The following is a 19,789-nucleotide window of genomic DNA, read 5'->3' as shown; positions in this document are numbered from 1 at the left end:
TCAAATTTACTCATATATATATATATATATATATATATATATATATATATATATATATATATATATATATATATATACATTGTAATTGTATTATTCTCAACTTGTTAATAATTAGATATCAATAAAATCTTTTCCATCCAATATCTTTTCTACAACATATTTTTGTTTTGAAAGAAAAAGAAATTATAATATCATATCTTACATACTACTACAAAAACGACTTATACCTAGAAATTTGTTGAAAACTCCATGAATAATGTAAACTGTCAACATATCCCCCCAAAGTAAACATAATGATATAAAAAAGAGACAAAAAAAAAAAAAAAAAAAAAAAAAAAAAAAAAAGATGCTCACGCTAAGGAGGGAAAAAAGAAAATAAAGTAAATTTTCTTTTACATATTAGTAATTCTGTATCAACTTTTAATATTAATTTAATATTTTTCATGATCCTAATAAAAAGAAACATCCAGCTAAAAGCCTAAAAAGGAATATATATCTACAAGAATCTAAAAGGGATAATTTTTTTTTTTTACTAATACATAACGATACATAGCCTTTACAGTAAAATCTGATTTGGGTCTAGTTCTAGCATTATTAATTCGATACACTAATCTTGAAATTCATATTTTCTACCCTAGGTCTAGTCCAACCTTGGAACAATGAATTACCCTCTTTGTGTGGGATTCAATTTAATGAGCTTAATTAATGTCTTATTAAATCCATGAAGGTTTATTTTAGATTGATAGTACATGCTAATAAGTATAATTCTATCTAAGGATGTGGAGTTGGTCTGATGGTAGCACTCCCATCTCGTAACCTCGAGGTTACGGGACAATTTTGACAATGCGAGTATTTTTTAAGTCATCAACTTTTGATCTTCAATATTGATTAAGAGAAATTAAGCAATGATACACATCGCTTGTGAACTTGTGATACACAATATTTACAAGTTACAACTATGTTAACATGTGCCGGATACACATCGCCGGGAACTTGTGAAGTAACTAAGACTGTTAGAACTTAGAAGAAAACGCATCCTAAAGTTGGAATTATTAAAGAATAATCGGAAGTTAGGATTATTAAAAGAAAATCAACAACTTAGGATTATTTAAACTAAATTTTCCAAATAATTAGTGTAATTTCAGCTTAATATGTGACAACTATATTTAATCGTAGGTAACATATGCCATAAATTTCAAAATGATTACAGTAGCACTCTATACATTTACAGTCAATACGAGACTATGAACAGAGGCGGTTAGAAATATAACACTATAGCTCTTTTGATGGGTGAGCTGCCTAGACATAAACAACGGATTTCAAAAGCCCTCGCAAATACGAGTAAAATTTATTGCACATTTTATTATTATGAATGAAGATTATAAATATTTAAAAGACGAATAGTCAAATACTGAAATTTCTGCAATACATTCAATACCAGAACAGAAAGTGTTCCGAATTCAGATACTAGGTTTTCTCTATTCTATGACATAGTAGTTGGTGACAAGAGTTTGCCTAACGGTAGTTGTACACTTTGAAAAATATTCATAATGTAAACTTTGTTCTCCGAACCCTTCTCACCACTTGCTTGTTCCAAAAGATCATTTAGCATCCTTGGATAGGAAACCATGGTTTTCGACCTTACGAGCATTGGATAGATCATCGACAGCATCTCCCCTCTCAAAAACAGCTGCAGCACCCATACCAGTTCCTGAAGTTGAAAAAAACAAGGGGGTTAAATATACATACATCCACGAGTTTGTTTACAATCAGTATGATTTCAGCAAACATGGAAATAACAAGAGCCCATACCTATGCACATTGATATAACTCCAAATCGGCAGTCTTTACCACGACGCTTCATCTCATGCAGCAAGGTGGCAACACAACGAGCACCTGTAACGGACCATAAGCCACAAGAAACCTGATTACAAAAGTACTACTACATCTAACAAGTAACAATAGTGTATATAACTATCCAAATAGCTAGTACTCCCTCTCTGTCCCCTAATACTAGACACTCGTGAAAGATTTACATCTCTACTGACTATTAAAGGTAATATGGGGATGTTCAAACTTTAACTTAGTGAATCCAGAATGTGGGGCCTATTATATTGAGACATACTATATTATAATATTGGCCAAGTATTTAACAACGTATGGAGTGCTATACATTGGCAATTTGGCATATTGATCATCCAACAAGAACACCCTTCTCAATCATCTATTATTCAAGATACATGTCAAGCTTACAACAGATTGACTCATATCTCTTTTAATTTAACATCATCAACAGGGGAAAAATATTTTAGTAGAAAGTAGGCACCCAGAAAAGATATAAAATCTCAGTACCTGTTGCACCCAAAGGATGCCCTATTGCCATAGCCCCTCCATTTACATTGATTTTCTCTGGATCAAGTTCCAACTTCTTACGGCAGTATACAAACTGAGAAGCAAATGCCTGTAAAACCAAGATGACATTGAAACAAGTATTATTTACATGTCAAGTAAAAGCAAAAAATCAATGATATGATCCAAAGTCCATTATGTATTTGCTTCAGAAATTCCCAATTCAATTATCACCTCATTTATTTCAAATAGATCAATATCATCAAGTTCTAAGCCAGCAGCCTTCACAGCAGCTGGGATTGCAACAGCTGGGCCAATTCCCATGATAGCAGGGTCCACTCCAACAGCAGCAAAAGTCCTGCACAACAAAATCCACATTATATAATCCAAAAAGTTCTAGGCATCAGCTGAAACCATCATCATATATAGGCATAAGATAATACTGGGACCTCAGAACAAAGAGAAGATCATCAAGTTATCAAAAAATGAAAAAAAAATTAAACATTAGGCAACTGGCAGATTAGCAGCAAGGTATTCGAAAATCAGAACAATAAATAACTTGAACACATGCAAGTTTTTAAAATGCCCCTTTTATTATTGTGGATGCATGGGTTTAATGATAGTGGCCAAAGGTTCCAACTCTTAATTGCCACCACATGTATTAAATACCTGAAGTGACTCATCTTTAAATCATATCTAACATCTTTCTATCAGTCACAGAAAATAAAAGACAAAATAAGCAGTAATCTGCAACCAACCAGTAATCAACAGACCACACCAAACCAAAGGAGAAAGAAGATGAATGGATGGGGATGGGGAGGATAAAAGAAGATGGTATATACCTAAAGACACCAAGAATAGGTAGCCCTTTATGCATGGCAATACTTCTCTTCATCAGCAGAACAGCTCCGGCACCATCAGTCACCTGGCTAGAATTTCCTACAAGAGAGGAAAAGTGGAAGGAAAAAAAAAAAAAAAAAAGGTAAGATAGGAAACTGCTACACAAGCACGAGAACTTTAAATCACTACTGAAATGCCTTATACCAGCAGTAGTTGTCCCACTCTTCTTGAATACAGGCTTTAACTTGGCCAGATCTGCGACACTTGCATTCGGCCGGATACCATCATCCACATTGACAGTAATAGGCTTCTCATCTCCAGTTTTTGGATCAACAATCTAAAAAGGTGGAAGGGAAAAGCATGAGAAGTCACTAAGGGCATGAATTGACAAATGAGACACAAATAATCACAATAACTTAATATGAGGATTACCTTTGTGTGTACAGGTATTATTTCATCTTTAAATCTACCAGCAGCAGTTGCAGCAGCAGCCTTCCTGTGAGAATCTACCTAACAGGTCCAAGCTCAAAGAAATCACTATTTAACTCTGTGTAAGCACCTAAGAAAACCACATCTGAAAGGTCATGTAACTCACCGCTGCTTGGTCTTGTTCTTCCCTTGTCACACCAAAGCGGTGTGCCACATTTTCTGAAGTAATACCCATAGGAAGAAGACAATCTTGGGCTTGAACAAAATCCTTTACCTACCACAGGAGAAAAAACATATCAAGAGCTACACAGTCTCATAAGATATAACCGAAAAATTCTCTATACTACATGCATACAGAGGCACGACATATAACCTTGATTGTGAGATAACTCAGACAAGGGATCATCAAGAACTTACTCTGGGATTCACAGATCCATCAAAAGCCATTGCGTTTGTTGTCATAGACTCTAACCCCGCACCAATTCCTGCAATGTGAAAGTTTGGAATGTGACTCTATACATACTATATAGTAAGAAGAAACAAACTTAATTGGTCCCCTTCCCATTTCTTGTCTGAGGTTACACCAACTCTTTATTTCACCTCAACCACCCATGTTGGACATCCAAACTTTAGGGCAGGGTATGTATGGCGCTTGGACAGTTCATAGTGGACCAAAATCATGCAGAGTTTTCATGAATAAACATATATTGACACTTAGACGCACATCTTTGTGACAGTGTCTTGACTCTTCAAGCCAAGTCTAAGTAAAATAATTACTTTTTCCGGAGGGAATCAAACTTTGCTCATTATTTTCAACAATACACTAAGCAAAGGTCCTTACCAATATCATAAAATCCAGCCTTGATGGCCGCTGCTACATCAGCAACTGCCTGAAGCCCAGAAGAACATTGCCTATTCACAGTCCTTACAGGAACAGTTTCTGTTCACAAACAACAAGCCAAGTTAGTAAAGATTTATTACTTGCATAGTTCACATTCATGTGTCTCCCAACATCCAGTTGGCTCAGTGAAAGCCTTAAACCAAAAATAGGGAGATATTGAAATTTGCATCAAGTTTCCAAATGATGAAGTACCAACCTTCCATATTAAATAAACCTATCTAATTACAAAGTAGCACTTCTAATAATCAAGATTTAAATGAAGAAAATACAAATGCAAGCTATTTCACATTGGTTGCTAAAAAGGTAATAGGATACTTTGAACTAATGATCAAAATTATAATTGGTAAAAAGGTACTCCGTAAGAGACGTACCTGGGAAACCAGCATAAAATGCTGCCATTCTACACTCACTGGCTCTCTGAGAACCTGGGGCCAAAACAGTTCCCACAACTATGTCCCCAACTTCAGCAGGGTTCACATTTGTTTTCTCTATTACTGCCTAAATAAACAAGAAGAGATCATTGTAAACATAGATATCTTGAGAAACAGGGTAGATATGATTGCAGTTTTGAGCATGATTAACATAAGAGGAAGGAGAGGAATTTCAATGAAAATTGATAGGGTAAGAGAAAAACATGTGTTCAGATTAACAGCATAATATTAAACTTCAGTTTCTCTGTCACGGTAGCAAGTTACGGGAAAAGATAAACTCATAAATTACTTCAATTTTAGCAAGGTCAATAACTCTGCATAAATTTTAGATACTTGTTTTCATAGGCAACAACTTCTCAAACTCTTTTGTGTCAGTGATTAATACAAACCCCTTTTCGAAAGGGATATCAATAACGGCATAATCCATGTGTACCTTCAAAACTGGAGCAAGAAGATCATCAGGAAATGTGTCCTTGAATTGACCTCGTTTTGCCTTGCAAAGTGGAGTGCGGTGTGCTCTGTAAAAAAATAAGATGCAGTATGACTAAGCTGTTATTATATCCTAGTAACTAAAAGTAGGTATAGTATAACCACACAGTGTCAACTTACGCCACTATGACAACATCATCACCAAAAGCACTGGTCCTGTGATAAGCAGCAGAATCCCCCGCCATGCAATTGGTTGCCTGCAATAACCACCACAACCAACATAAATGAGATAGAATTTGAGAAGAGATCCTAATACTGCATGTATCGAACAGCACATATTGAATATCTTAGTTAAATCAGGAATGCGTGATGAGCCGAAAGGATAAAGTGTATTCTGAATGTTATGACTACTAAAAGGCTGCATGTCGTTTGAACTCTTGAGAAATACTGAAATCTTGTTAGAACTTTACAAGTATCTAACAGGGATATTCTTACCTGCTACCAAATTCCATGGCTATTCTCAAGATATGTGCAATTAACCAACTAGTCTGGTATGTGTCAGATACTAGTGCATCGGTAACTTAGAAAACAAACAGTAATGGAGTCCCAGCCCCAAAATCTCCTATCCTTTCTTTATTCTAAAATTTTGAGATCGCAGATGTATCCAAGGACCAAAAGAAGTCAAAAAATCACATTTAGAAGACTGTAAACAAGATCTACAACCCCTTGTCAATTAATCGCACTTGGAAATATTTTAATGCAATTAAATTTAGGAGAAGCCCCAACTGTAGTTGTCTACTAACTCCTGGATGAATTAAATCAAGCCTTATAACCAAAGTCCACCACTCCACGTGAAAATGACATATATCCCCCCCTCCCACAGCTTTGACAAGAAAAGGAAGGCCCAAGAATCGGTTAAGTGTTTATTATAGCCATCAAGAATAAGATAAAATACGATGACTGATATAAGAGCGGATGACGAATAATTAAGCACCAACCAAAAACATAGATTATTCCTAGTAGCCAATTAAGTATCGAACAAAGACACCAACATGACAGCAACCGGAATACAAAATTACCGGCTGACTCAATGAAACCAAGCCCTAAAACCTTACACAATCTTCCATGAAATAGCCACACCTTACACCGACAATTAACTATCACAAAGGCCAATTATTTGCCGGAAATATAGCACCGCGCTCGAATCTAAAACCCGCGAAATTCTGATAAACTCATAAGCTCCATATATAATCAACATAATTCAGCTAAAAGTGTGGGATCACAATTTAAGTTTCTCAAAATAGATTTCAATTTTACCACGAACATGCAAGTACTAACTACAAAGATCCGCAAACCATTCATAACCGACCCAACAACCGAGAATCGGATCCATACAATTCTATCATACAAGAACCAACAATCCTCAATCATACAAAATCCAACAATGAAATTTCAACTTCAAATTCATTTTTTGGATCATAATATAATATGTAGTACAATAAAATAATAACAATTAGCTAATTTCAACAACATGCAGAGCACATCATATACTCATAATTCTTATGATTATAACCTATAATTCTTAAATTGAAATCTCATTTTTATCAAACAGATCGCGCAATTAAAATCATACAATCTTAATTAAAATAAATTACGAAAACAAAGATGAATTGTTACATACAGAGAGAAAAGCTTCATAATTGTGATCGGAGGAAGAAGGAGGACGAAGATGATCCAGAAGAATTTTTTGCCTGTTAATTGCTCTATCCATTTTTGCAGAAATCAGAGGAAATCGATTGAAAAATTTAGGGTTCTAAATCTGCAAAAATGAGATGAATTTATAAACCCCAAAGTCGGTAGTAGTCAAGATAAACAAGGCAAGGCTTAAATGATGATGATGATTGAAATGACGACTTTATTATATTTTTAGCATTTTTTTAAAAATAAAATTATATTTTTAGCATTCCAAGACAAGATAACACTATTTTTAAAAAAGGTTTATTAGTTATCAAAAAAAAAAAAAAAAAAAAAAAAAGGTTTATTACTACGCAATTTTGGAAAATTGGTGAATGCCTCTAATTTATTTATTTTTGTTTTTTATTACAGTAATTTCATTTGCTTTTTGTTTTTATAGAGTATATCTAAATATCTTGTCCAAATTGGATATGATTGGTGGCCATGCCGCCTTTAATGTCATAATTATCATGTTTTTTTTTCAGATTTTTAGCTCAACCAATTTTAGACATGAATCACGACATAAAATTTGGATTCAATATCAATAATCGGTAATAAATTATACTCCCTCCGTGTTTATACATGTCGAGACACGACTTTGACCATTAATGTATCTAATTATGTATCATAGAAAATTTTATAATATGAAACTATACATAACAACGAATCCAACAATGTCTTAGGGCCTGTTCACATTTACTTAATTTCAGTTCAGTTCAGTTCAGTTCCAATCAGTTCAGTTCAGCTCTTAATTTCCCTCTCACATAAAATATTCATTTTAGCTCAATTCATTTCAGTTCAGTTCAGTTCCAATCAGTTCAGTTCAGCTCCAATCAGTTCAGTTCAGTTCAGCTCAATTCAGTAAATATGAACAGGCCCTTATACAATAACATTTGTTTTTTTTATAAATTAGTAAAATTATCAAGTTAAAGTCGTCGTTGTGTGATAATGTAGTAATGATTTTATAAGTTTACAAAAAAATTAGAGAAATGAATGTGATGTGGATTAAAGCCCTTTAACCTAATAAAAGATCTAAAATCACACAATTAGAATAAAGCTTCGTTCTTGACAAGAAATTCAAACCAAAACGATTCAAAATAACTGGAAATGACCTTGAAAACGACCACTCCTGGAACGAATTCAATGTCTAATCAAATTATCTAGACTACTCCTAGAACTAGATACTTTGATGAACAAAACCTTTAGAATACTCCTAGACTAAAGATTTGCACGTTCTAACAATCAAGAAAACTCCTTGAATTGACAATTAGCAAGAAAGTGTTTAAACAAAGCTTAAACAATTGTATCGAATTAATTTATAGACTACAAATAAGCTAATTCTATCCCTACAAGGATTAGGACAAACCCCTAACCTTGCCCCCCCAAGTATCCTAACTAGAATAGAAAACCTATCTTAATTGGATTAGGAAACTACTTCTAATTAGAATTAGAAAACTAATCCTAAATAAACTAAAAACTTTCCTAATATACTTAGGAAGTTTATAGCAACTAAATAACAGAAAATAAACTTAATCCTAAGTGCTTAAACCAAGAAAAACCCTCTCAAGTGAAAGGTAAAAACTTGCAAGCAAAACTCTAGAAGAAAACTAAAGAAAATTAGCCATTCCGTTTCACTGCCATAACACCACCTCACGCGCCACCATAGGTGACACGCACCACACCCACATGTAGCTGGGTTCAGTCCGGTGCCGAGAAGTCGGCGCATGGGACCCAGATCGGCGCGTGTGCATCGTCATCGCCGCCGGAAGTTAACTGTTGCAAATCTCCTTCCTTGGTGATCAAGCTTCCTTCTTTCTCAATTGATCTATTGAACATTTCCCTGTTAATTTCCTTGTTTGGGCAGCTTATAATAAAGTTATTAAGACCTTCTAAAAGTACATTAGATCCTTCAAAAGAATTCCCCTCTCGATTCACATCAGAATGTAATTTACTCCTAATAAGTTTAAATAAGATAAATTCTTTATCATTAACAAATTAAGTAAATTAGATTCAAGATGTATATGATAACTAATTTAGAGCTCATACGAATGGGCGACTTAAGCTTAAGATCACATCATCACATATAAAAGTTATTCTAGTAAAATAGCAAAGATGGATTGTGACAATTTGGCAACTAATTCCAAACAAAGGCATACGATTGTATAAAATGTGAGGTTAATTAGTGATAATATGAAATGATTTCTGGTACAGTAAGCTTATTGAGCCGAGAACGGCAAAGCATACTCATTTCTAAAGCAGATTTGGATTCAGCAGAAAATTGCAAAGAACAGTGCTCCTTTCTCGAATACAAAAGCAGCGTATTTATTTGGTTGGTAATATACCAATCGAAAAGAATGCAATGAGAAATCGTTAACGTAGTTCCCTTCGTTATAAATCAACTGCATGCAAACTTTGCGTAAAGAACTACAACTGTAGCAAAGTTGCAACTCTAGTAAGTATATAGTTAAACACCCACATTTGCAGTATACTTTGAATCCTTTCAACAGAGCAGAAAAGTTCTCTCCCAACTTTGTCAGCACTCCTACTATCTACATGGTAAATGAATATGCTGTTCTGCCCTTCGAGAATTCCCGTTTTGTCAGTTGTTTCACAAGCTATTATGTATACCGTACCACTCCAATTAATGAGCCAGACTTGGTGGTTGCTCTTTGTTTTTCCCTTTCTTCGCTCTGCTCTTCTCTTCCATCTTTTTTTTCTTTGCTTCAGCGGTAATCCAAACATAGTCTGAAGGGATAGCAAATGGGTCTTGACTATTATCTGTCCTGTTGCCGGAAGTACTATCACTTGATGAGGTTGAGCGGTAAGGAGCTTTTGCCCATCGGAACCAGGAGGAACTTGAAGCACTGGTTACTGCTGAACTCTCATCAGAAGTAGCTGTGGGACTGGAAGGAGGTGTCGAGAATTCCTCAGTTGGTTGTATTTCCTCGAACTTTGTGAAAGTAACTATTACTCTAATTGTAGGAACCACTGGTATAGCAACCTGAGTAAATGATAATGATGAAATTAGCAAAACATGGCTAAATGAATGTAAAGGGAAATGAAAAGGAATTATAGCTTAAAAATGTAAATCTTGCTACAACAACTGAGTTGCCCTCCTTTAGTCTTTTCCCATTAATCGAAATGCAAGGAAAAAGAATTTCCAAATTAAACATCTCAGAGAACGTAGGGTAGATAATAAGATATCACTATATCAGTATAAAAAAAGTTTAAAGGAAGCACTGGAGAATTCATAATAAGCAAGCTCTAATTTTCACCAAATATTTCCGATGTAAGCTCTTTAAACAACTTTCTCATCAGTCTTCAGTCAACACTAAGCAAGAAGACCAAGATTCATCTCCCGCTAATATGGTCAATCACTAGCAATTAACACAACACCACCAACAGCTGAGTTTGAATCAATTTAAAGGCAAATGAAAAGGGATTGTAGTTTTAATATGTAAATCTTGCTACAACAGCTGAGTTTTGATCAATATTCATCTCCCACTAAAATGTTCGATCAGTAGCAATTAACACAACACCAAGTCACCAACAGGTCCACCGCAGATACTAGCAGCAGGAACAGCCGAGGCTCAGATGATAAACTTCTAATTGTTCTAACAAAGCTAATTTCACCTACACAGAGTATCTCGCTAGTTTGATGTCCAAATAATTTTCTGAAGAGAATGCAAGTTCCTCCAACAATATAGATAGTACACCAAGCTTAAGGAGTCTTAAAGAAGGCTTTTTCCGTTCAAGTTAATTATGGATCAGATAAAAATATAAAAGTCGACCATGACATTCAGGCCCAACTCAATTTGCATCGTACTAATCATTAAATCATGTCCAATATCACATAGTTTCATGTCATTTATAATTACCATGGTTCTTGCAAATTTCAACCATAAAAATCTGTGAAGACTTAAGAATCTTCCAAGTTCCATTCAGATTCAATTTCTGCAAGACACGTAACTAATGACACAACACATACTACAGAACAGTACAAAGAGAAATAGGAGTCCAAGTATGCAAGGAATCGGACATGCAATAGGAGTCTGGAAGGGAAAATTGGGCATTCCAGAAAGCAGTTTATGAAGAAAAAAGATTTTCCTCGAGGTTGGTCAATAGTGTTGTTAGGTGGAGATAGAGAGAGGATAGTAGAAGAATAATACTAAGAATCAGACAAGTTGATCATTACATTGGTAGTTGAAGCAACAGAGCTATTTGTAATTACAATGGTAAAAAAATAACCAAATTTATCCATAAAGATACCCACAAAGGCCAAAGTTTTAACATGAATAGAAGCCAATCTAATGCAGGTTATGAAAACTAACTGCAGGACCATTTTTTGTAATCTAAAATAACCTAAAGGATCCTCCAAGTTTAAAAGATACCCCATAATATCAGCAAGGTTCTCCTTGCTCATAGCAGAGAAAAAATAAGGAAATTTTGTCAACAACTACCATTTAAATGACCACTTTTGAGAACAACTACCATTTAAAATTTTCTTTTCAAAAAACTACCACAAAGTCACAAAAACTTTGAATAGCACTACCACGTTTTATTTTCCGGCAAGAATTTCCGATTGAAAAGGCCTAGTTTACAAAATTTCAATCAATTGTGGTATGAAAAACAAGATATTTCGATAGTAAAGCATAATTATAGGTCAATTATCTTTAATTTTGCATTATAGTTTATTTAATTTCTCAATTAAATCTTAAAATTAGGGTTTGTGGTCAAAAAATTGAATTTAGGGCTTTGCGAAATTGGGGGATTTGGGGCAATTGAAGTGTATAATCAATTAAGGATTAATGTAGTGCAATATTGTCATTTAATTTGGGTTTTTTGAGGGAAATTTTATAAAATATGCCCCAAACACGGAGATTTTTTGTCGGAAACAATAAATGTTGTAGTGCTACTCAAACTTTTTGTGTTTTTGTGGTAGTTTTTTCAAAAAAAAAATTTAAATGGTAGTTGTTCTCAAAAGTGGTCATTTAAATGGTAGTTGTTCGCAAAATTTCCAAAAAATAATCACTTTCCGTAACGGAATCACTTTGCAGCACACGTCCAGACTTCAACGCTGTCTTGTTCTTATAGATCTTCTCACTACTCTCTTTGGTTTTGCCTCTTCAACACAAATCATTTACTTTTTGTATATTCAAATTTTCCAAAATATGAATATATGATCCATGTTCAGCTAACATATAACGATGGTTAGTCATTCTGAGATTCTAAATTTCAAAGATACAATCTCGACTACAACGGCAACACTTCATACAAGTATTCAAAAATGCATAAAACACAAACTGATTTCATGAAAACTCAAAATATTGGAAAATATTTCCAAACTGGCGTCTTGTCAGGTTGTCACAGCTTATGTTGCTGGGTTTACCATAAAACTATGGAGTAGTATTCAGTATGACTGATTGACTGGTTTAAGAGTAATTCAAATTTAGAGGAACAGATTGATTTAGGTCTTTGTATCCTATGCTCAGTTATATAACCTAGGGGCAATATTTACATCATCTTGCTATAATCCTTCTTGTAAAGCAAAATGAAGTTCAACACCTCCTTATTCCCTGTATCCAACTTATGCATAGATTCATTCTAACAGCAACAGATGAAGGATTTAAGTAGAAGATTAAATACACAAAGAGTCGGCAAAAAATGACCTGTTGAACGAGATTACACAAATACACTACTAATTCATTAGTTTGGACACTGATTTCATTAAGCACGGAGATTGTGAAGTATGGGTAAGACGAGAAGTTTTTGCAGACACTAAAAATTAGATCCTAGAAGATCTTGTTTTAAACACTGTAATAACACATTCTTCTCAAAAGTCACAAACTCACAAATCACAACTTTCACGCCAAGGCACCAAGTTTGAAGAAAAATTTGCATAACTTTTCGTAAATAATGCAGGAATCAAAATATAATCTCATGTCTGCCAGACTGTCAGCTTAGCGAAAACATTTTGTCACGCTATTATAACAAACAACATTGTAGGCTAGGCAAAGGGTGTCTAAAGAAGGTACCACCTCCACCAACCACCAACTTTTAACCTCTACAAATAAGCATGACTTCTAGAATGATAATAGTAGAAGTGAGCTTTCTTTACCCAAATGAATTCATAGCAATACCAACAATACATAGCAGTGCTAGTAGTAACTTCGATGAGTCCGACCTCACACTAAAGAATAAGACTAAAGTGTATATGCACACTATTTACGTAATGATAACAGGAAAAAAAAAAAATGAAATAAGACTACCAAGAATCAGGCAAGCAAATTCATGGTACCCCCTACTGATGAGCTAGATCTCTTGGATGCAAAGACAAACATAGTAGAAAAGCAAGGTGCACATTTGCATCCTAGAACAATAAGAATGCACCACTCATCACTAAATTAGATGAGTCCGACCTCACACTAAAGAATAAGACTAAAGTGTATATGCACACTATTTACGTAATGATAACAGGAAAAAAAAAATGAAATAAGACTACCAAGAATCAGGCAAGCAAATTCATGGTACCCCCTACTGATGAGCTAGATCTCTTGGATGCAAAGACAAACATAGTAGAAAAGCAAGGTGCACATTTGCATCCTAGAACAATAAGAATGCACCACTCATCACTAAATTAGATGCCCCAATTGTCCTACCATTACCATTGGGCCAGCCCATATAAAAAACATACATATTAATTGGGACAACTTGAGCACCCACAGCTTCAGCTACAGTGATTATACCAAATACTTTTACCAATCAACCAATATACTGATTTATATTTGCATCAATTATTTTTTTCTTGTACTCTATAGCAGTTATTAATCTATGTAATTGAAGAAATTGCCTAATCACAATGCTGGAAAATAAAAATTAAGATGAAATAGATGCAATCTGGATTCACTAGCAGCGGAAGGATTCAATTTCATTTTTCGCTTGTGCGTCATATGAATTGAATATAAGATGAAATGTAATGTAATGATCTACTCTATGTGGATAGAGACAGCTGGTACAAATACTAATGTGTCGAACCAAAAACAAATGCAACTCAAAAAAAAAAAGGAATTTTCCAAAGGGGTAACTTGCAAAGTTCATTGTTTTGAAGCAGATTTCAACAATATGAAAATCACAACCAATTATTCTAAAGCAACCTTAAAGAATAGATATAGGAGGTAGGAGCACATACCTTGACAGGGAATGTTCCCATGGGAAGTTTTGTAGTTAACAGTTCTCTTAGACGCCGAATAGCCTTCACTTTGTTGGCTAGGATGTCAAGCAAAGGTAAAAGTTCTTCTGTACGTAGTGGGAAGGTAGAGGATAGCCAAAGAATAGGCCTTAGTCCTTTTTTATATTCATTCTCCTGACTTCCTTCCTTGTGACGATTGCCACTCTCAACTATCCCTGATGAAGATGATTTTTTATCCCTCCCTCTTTGTGACTCATCCCCCCTAACAACATCCACAGAATGCCTTCCAGGTTTAATTGGATTTCTAGAAGGAGAATTGTTGCCAACATCACTCCTTCTATCATCAGCAGAAAGAGAGCTTCTGGGAGGAGCAAGTTTCCTTTGTCCATCATACTTCTGGTCCCGCTTCCTCCAACTGCCAAACCATCCTTTTTTCTCATGTTTGTTGTCCACATGGTTATATCCATTTATGTCCTCAATAGGAATCTCCCGGGATTCATAACAACTACGGCGAGGCCCAATAATCCCTTCATCACCACCCTCATTGGCTCCTTCATATGAATCTGACTTAAGTGCAAGTTCAAGTTGCTTTCTTTCATCCTCCGACAAAATCTCGTTGAGTTCTTCAGTGTCTGTCTCATTATCATTGCACGAAGAGAAAAACTCATCATCAGTCATAGCCCCAGGGACTTTCCTTGATTTAATGCTGACAACCACATTGTGCATCTCATAGACCTTGGCTTTCCATTGACCAACTGATTCTGTTTTCTCTTGGCGTCTCCAAGTGAGCTGGGGCAAAAGAACAGCCTCAGTCACATCAATCCCAGGCCTGAATATGTTGGTCTGCGACATGGAAGCCACTTCTTGCTGTACCTCGGCTTCAGAAGCTTGAGCACCAGCACCATCAAGTGCATTCATTATCTCCTTATCCTTGTGATTGAGTATACATAGCGATCCAGGAGGGAACCTTCCATCCTCCGATCCATCTCCAAGGAAAAGAACACTCTGATCAGAACGTTGTATCCGAAAACCATCAAAACCTGCCAAAGTCATGTCCGCCCTCAAATTGGCACCCGTCTTCCAAATCTTATAGGTATCAGAAGGGGCAATCCTAGAAATGAAAGGAATCACTGAGCTCTCAAAATGAAATGTAATCTCCATATAAAAGTCCCTCATCCTCCTCATAGTTGCAACTAACCTAGGCAACCTTCTACACCATTTTGCCCAAGCCAACGGCTGGTAATGCCGAACTATAATTTTTGCAACAGCTTCCTGCCTATTGCAGATAGCTTCCTGCAGCGCGCTCCACCCCTGCTCATTCTGCAAACTCCAGTCTGCACCAGCCATCATAAGCATCTCCGTAGCAGTCTCATCACTGAGTTTCACTGCAAGGTGAAGGGGCGTGTCTCGATTAGGCACATTATCACGCCTATCGATCACAGCCGAAATAGCATCAGCCTTCTCCTCCTCGGCCAAGGAGGCTGCCTCAGACCGAATATCTGCAGGATCAGAAAGGCGTGGTAGGCCGGACAGTATTTTCCGGAGGGCGGCATGGTCTCTTGTTACAATCGCCTTATGAACAGGACAGTGAGCATACTTGGATACATCTACACCCCCCGCCATTTATACACACCAATTACCAGGTAGTCAAATCAAGTGCCAAAACAACCCCACCAAATTATATAATCAAAACAACCAATCAAAATATAATTCTCCAATCTTCTTTGTTACACCAATCAAATGATATAGACAACCAAACCAAATCCCATTAAAAAAAGCTACAATTTCACATACCCATTATAGCAATCCATCAAATAATATAACCAATTCAATTAACCCTTAAAAAGAAACGCAATTTCTCCCTCTTTTAAAAGAAAATTGACATTGATTTTACTCCAAATTATGCTATGATTCCTTAAAAGGGGACAAAACCCAATCCAAGCAAATTAAGCAATCATATTAGGTAAAGAAAAGAATTCTGAAAATGGGCCCAGAAAAATTAAAAAGATTCGAAAAATTAAAAAGGGGTTTTCCAGCAAAAGATCTCACCTTTTTCTTGATTGTGAACCCACCCTTCAAGATTCAAAAAATTCCACAAAACCCCACCTTTCTTTTTCTCAAGAAAGTGCAGAATTACTGAAGCAGGAGAAATTTGTGCGAGGAAATGTTGTTAGATCAGACAAAACCCAGGAAAAAAAAAAGGGAAGAATCAAAGCAAGGTATACAGGGGAGAGCTCAAAGGTAATGGAAACCCCACCATTGAAGTAAATGCGACAAGGTGTGTGTTTTTAGGGTGTATAATATTGGGAATCTGAAAGGGAATATTGCAAATTTGGGGGACATGGAGAAAGCAACTGGAATAGTTCATATGCGATTTTGTGTGTGGTAAGACTATGGACAGTAAATTACTGAAGTATGGTAAGAGAAATTTTTGGTAATAATAAAGAGTTAAAATAAGGAAAGGAAAAGTTTTAGATTGGGAAGTGTAAATCAAATTTATAGATCGGGTAGTTGGGTAAAGTGTGGTTCAATTTTTACCTAAAATATTGATACGTAGTATGGAGTGATTTTTTTAAAAAAATTGTGTCGTAATTGATGTTAAACTAGTGTGTAGCCCGGGCGATGCCCCGGGTTATTTTTTTAACACTTGTAATGAATAGATAGGTTCATTCTTTATTATTTATTTATTCAATATTTGTCTATAATTAATAATAGTTTCCCATTAAACCTTTGAATAAATTATTTATGAAACAACTATTGGCTAATTATACAAACATGTTCTTGAAAAAAAAAATTATATAGGCATGTCCTTTGTATGTAATTTATAAAATGATGAAAATAAAGACATAATTCATATCAAAATAATTAAATAACTAAAATTTATAACGATAGTTAATTTTTCTTGCTTGTATGTATTATCTTGATGATCATAATTAGCAAATAATAGGATCGATTTTTTTTTTTTTTAAAGAATTGCAATTATTAAATTTTCAGATCTCCATCCAATCTATATACTTATATATTTATGAGTCGAGTATTGAAAACATGATTAATATATGGATGAGATGGCAAGACATCTAATGTATATTTTTGTGGTTGTGAGTTCGAATCTCATGGTAGATTTGACGTCAATCAAATAGTAATTATATGTATCCTTGAGTATTGGATTCAAATAATTGTACACGTAGTAGTAGATTATGAAATAAAATAAATGTTGTTGTTAAGGCCCTTTAGGGGAAGCATCAGTTGATCATTTAGATAAACATTTTATGTTTATCAAATGGCACTTTTGTAAATATAAGAGTAGGTATGTATACGATGAGTCGTTAGTTAACTCTATATCTTTGGACTACTAATTTTTTATGTTGTTTGAAATATTCAGCTCCATTGAAGCTTCCTCCTCCATGAAATGGAACCATTGAAGCTTCCTCTTCCATGGAAGTGTCCTCCTCCCCATGAACCACCATTTCTACCACTGTGTTTTCAGCCGGTTTTGTCTGTGCGCCAAAATAAGCAAAAACACTAAGAAAAATAGAGAATTAAAGGGTACGATAAACCCCAAATGGTACGGCTTTCGTCCTCCTCCATTGATGTTGTTCTTGAGCTCGACTTTTGTGAGATTTCTCTATTGAAGCTCGTCCATCATCAAATTCCCATTGACATCGTTTAGTTGACAACATTAACCTTTTTTGCTCGAAATTACCAAGTTACCTATAACCAAATGCAAATATTGAGGATTATACCCTTGTATAAACATATTTTGTTTATCACCAAGATTAACTTGTAGTTTCTCTTGTTTTAAACAGCCTTATATGTCAAGATTGATATATATAGTTACTCGTATGAAATTCTTACTCAACATTAGTCTTCTTACGTCTACTCAATTATTCAATTAATGTTAGGCTTTACTAAGGTATTGTTAATTTTTGCGGCATCACACAATACGTGATTATTAAGGTAATAAAATTCAAGTTTATGGGAAATACCCCTCTATGGTAATTGCAGGCTTCAAAAGTTATTTTTTGCCCCCATATTTCTCTTATATCTCTTGTTATAAGAGAATAAGTAATATCGTTGTTCAACTAGTAGCTAGGTGGAATAGTAGCGGTTGTAATTTATTTGTTTGTTTGGTCCCTCTTGGTATTGCAAAAACATCTTCGCATACTCCTTTATAAAAATGTCCACAATTAATCACCAAGTTACTCAAAATATATATTTTTTTTTTTCTATACTTAACCCATGTGAAACATACCAGTCCATTAATTCTTTTCCCCTCTCACACTTTCACCAATCTCACCTCCCAAACCATTCTACTTCCCTATTATATGTGCCAAGCAACCAACGCTTAATAAGAAAATCTTTCATAAATAGAGAGAGTATCGAAGAACGTAAAAATTCTAGCCGATGATATATTGAGATGATTAGAAATATTTTATACACTCAGTTATACGGTGCACCCAACTAACTCAAAGTTAGTTTTTTGCTCTTTATTTGATGATTAGATGAAAAACAATCATTGAAATGAGAACAAAATTTTAATGGGTGTGCTATGCACCCAGGTGTATTTAACTATCTCTCTCAAGATGATTTAAGTAAAGATTGTTTCATGACAGTTTGTTTTGTTGTTTTTTTTAGATAAAACTAGTGTGTGGGCCAGGTGGTGCTCTTTTTTTTTTTTTTTTTTGAACACTTGTAATTGAATAAATAGGTTCATTATTTATTATTTATTCATTTATTATTGTTTATAATTTATAATAGTTTTTCATTAAAATTTTGAATACATTATTTATGGTACAACTATTGATTAAATATACAAACGTGTTTCCGTCAAAAAAATTATTTAAACATGTCCTTTGTTTATTATTTATAATTAAATGAAAATTCAAACATAATTATTATCAAAATAATTAACTAACTAAAATTAATTTATAAGAATAATTAGTTTTTCTTGATTGTATGTATACCTCGATTAGCATAATTAGCAAATAATAGGATCGTTTTTTTTTTTTTTTTTTTTTTTTTTTTTTTTTTAAGAATTGCAGTTATTAAATGTTCATATCTCCATCCAATCTATATATCTATATACTTATATATTTATGAGTCGAGTATTAATTCATGACTAATATATGGATGAGATGATAAGACACTTAATGTATATTTTTGTGGTTATGAGTTCGAATCTTATGATAGACATTTTTATTAGAAGATTCTCATAGTTAAAAGATGACATAGTAAGGGTGCCACGTGACATATAAACGTTTTTAGGAACGCTTTTTAATATATAAATAAAATATAGATAGATTGAACTAAACTCGATTAATTCACTATTATCAGTTTATCACTCCATATGATCCAATTTAACGTGACATAAAACAACTTAATCGAACAATCAATGTCTAATTATGATTAATTTTCCATTACAAATTCATAAACTATGATCAACATGAATGATCACCAATCGAACACGACCTAATTCGAAGTGTCCCC

At 34.4% G+C, this 19,789-nt stretch overlaps 2 protein-coding genes across 2 annotated transcripts; both read right to left on the bottom strand.

Moving 5' to 3' along the window:
* Positions 1–1,336: 1,336 nt before the first annotated feature.
* On the bottom strand, positions 1,337–7,229 carry LOC145617279 (3-ketoacyl-CoA thiolase 2, peroxisomal). Its single transcript, XM_081671975.1, has 14 exons — positions 7,061–7,229; positions 5,560–5,636; positions 5,384–5,468; positions 4,891–5,017; positions 4,460–4,558; positions 4,036–4,103; positions 3,785–3,892; positions 3,622–3,699; positions 3,394–3,526; positions 3,192–3,288; positions 2,584–2,707; positions 2,353–2,461; positions 1,813–1,896; positions 1,337–1,711 (listed from the first exon to the last, which is right to left on the bottom strand). Exons 1-14 carry the CDS (start codon positions 7,148–7,150, stop codon positions 1,602–1,604), a joined length of 1,389 nt encoding a protein of 462 aa, XP_081528101.1. The 5' UTR covers positions 7,151–7,229; the 3' UTR covers positions 1,337–1,601.
* A 2,058-nt stretch (positions 7,230–9,287) lies between these two features.
* LOC145617226 (uncharacterized) lies at positions 9,288–16,739 on the bottom strand. The gene is made up of 2 exons (XM_081671917.1): positions 14,303–16,739; positions 9,288–10,114 (listed from the first exon to the last, which is right to left on the bottom strand). The coding sequence occupies exons 1-2, from the start codon at positions 15,923–15,925 to the stop codon at positions 9,755–9,757; spliced, it is 1,983 nt and encodes a 660-aa protein (XP_081528043.1). The 5' UTR covers positions 15,926–16,739; the 3' UTR covers positions 9,288–9,754.
* Between the last annotated feature and the right edge of the window lie 3,050 nt (positions 16,740–19,789).

This window comes from Chenopodium album, chromosome 26 (assembly GCF_948465745.1).
Source record: "Chenopodium album chromosome 26, dcCheAlbu1.1, whole genome shotgun sequence".
NCBI classification, from domain to species: domain Eukaryota; kingdom Viridiplantae; phylum Streptophyta; class Magnoliopsida; order Caryophyllales; family Amaranthaceae; genus Chenopodium; species Chenopodium album.
This window is presented reverse-complemented; position numbering and strand designations above follow the sequence as displayed.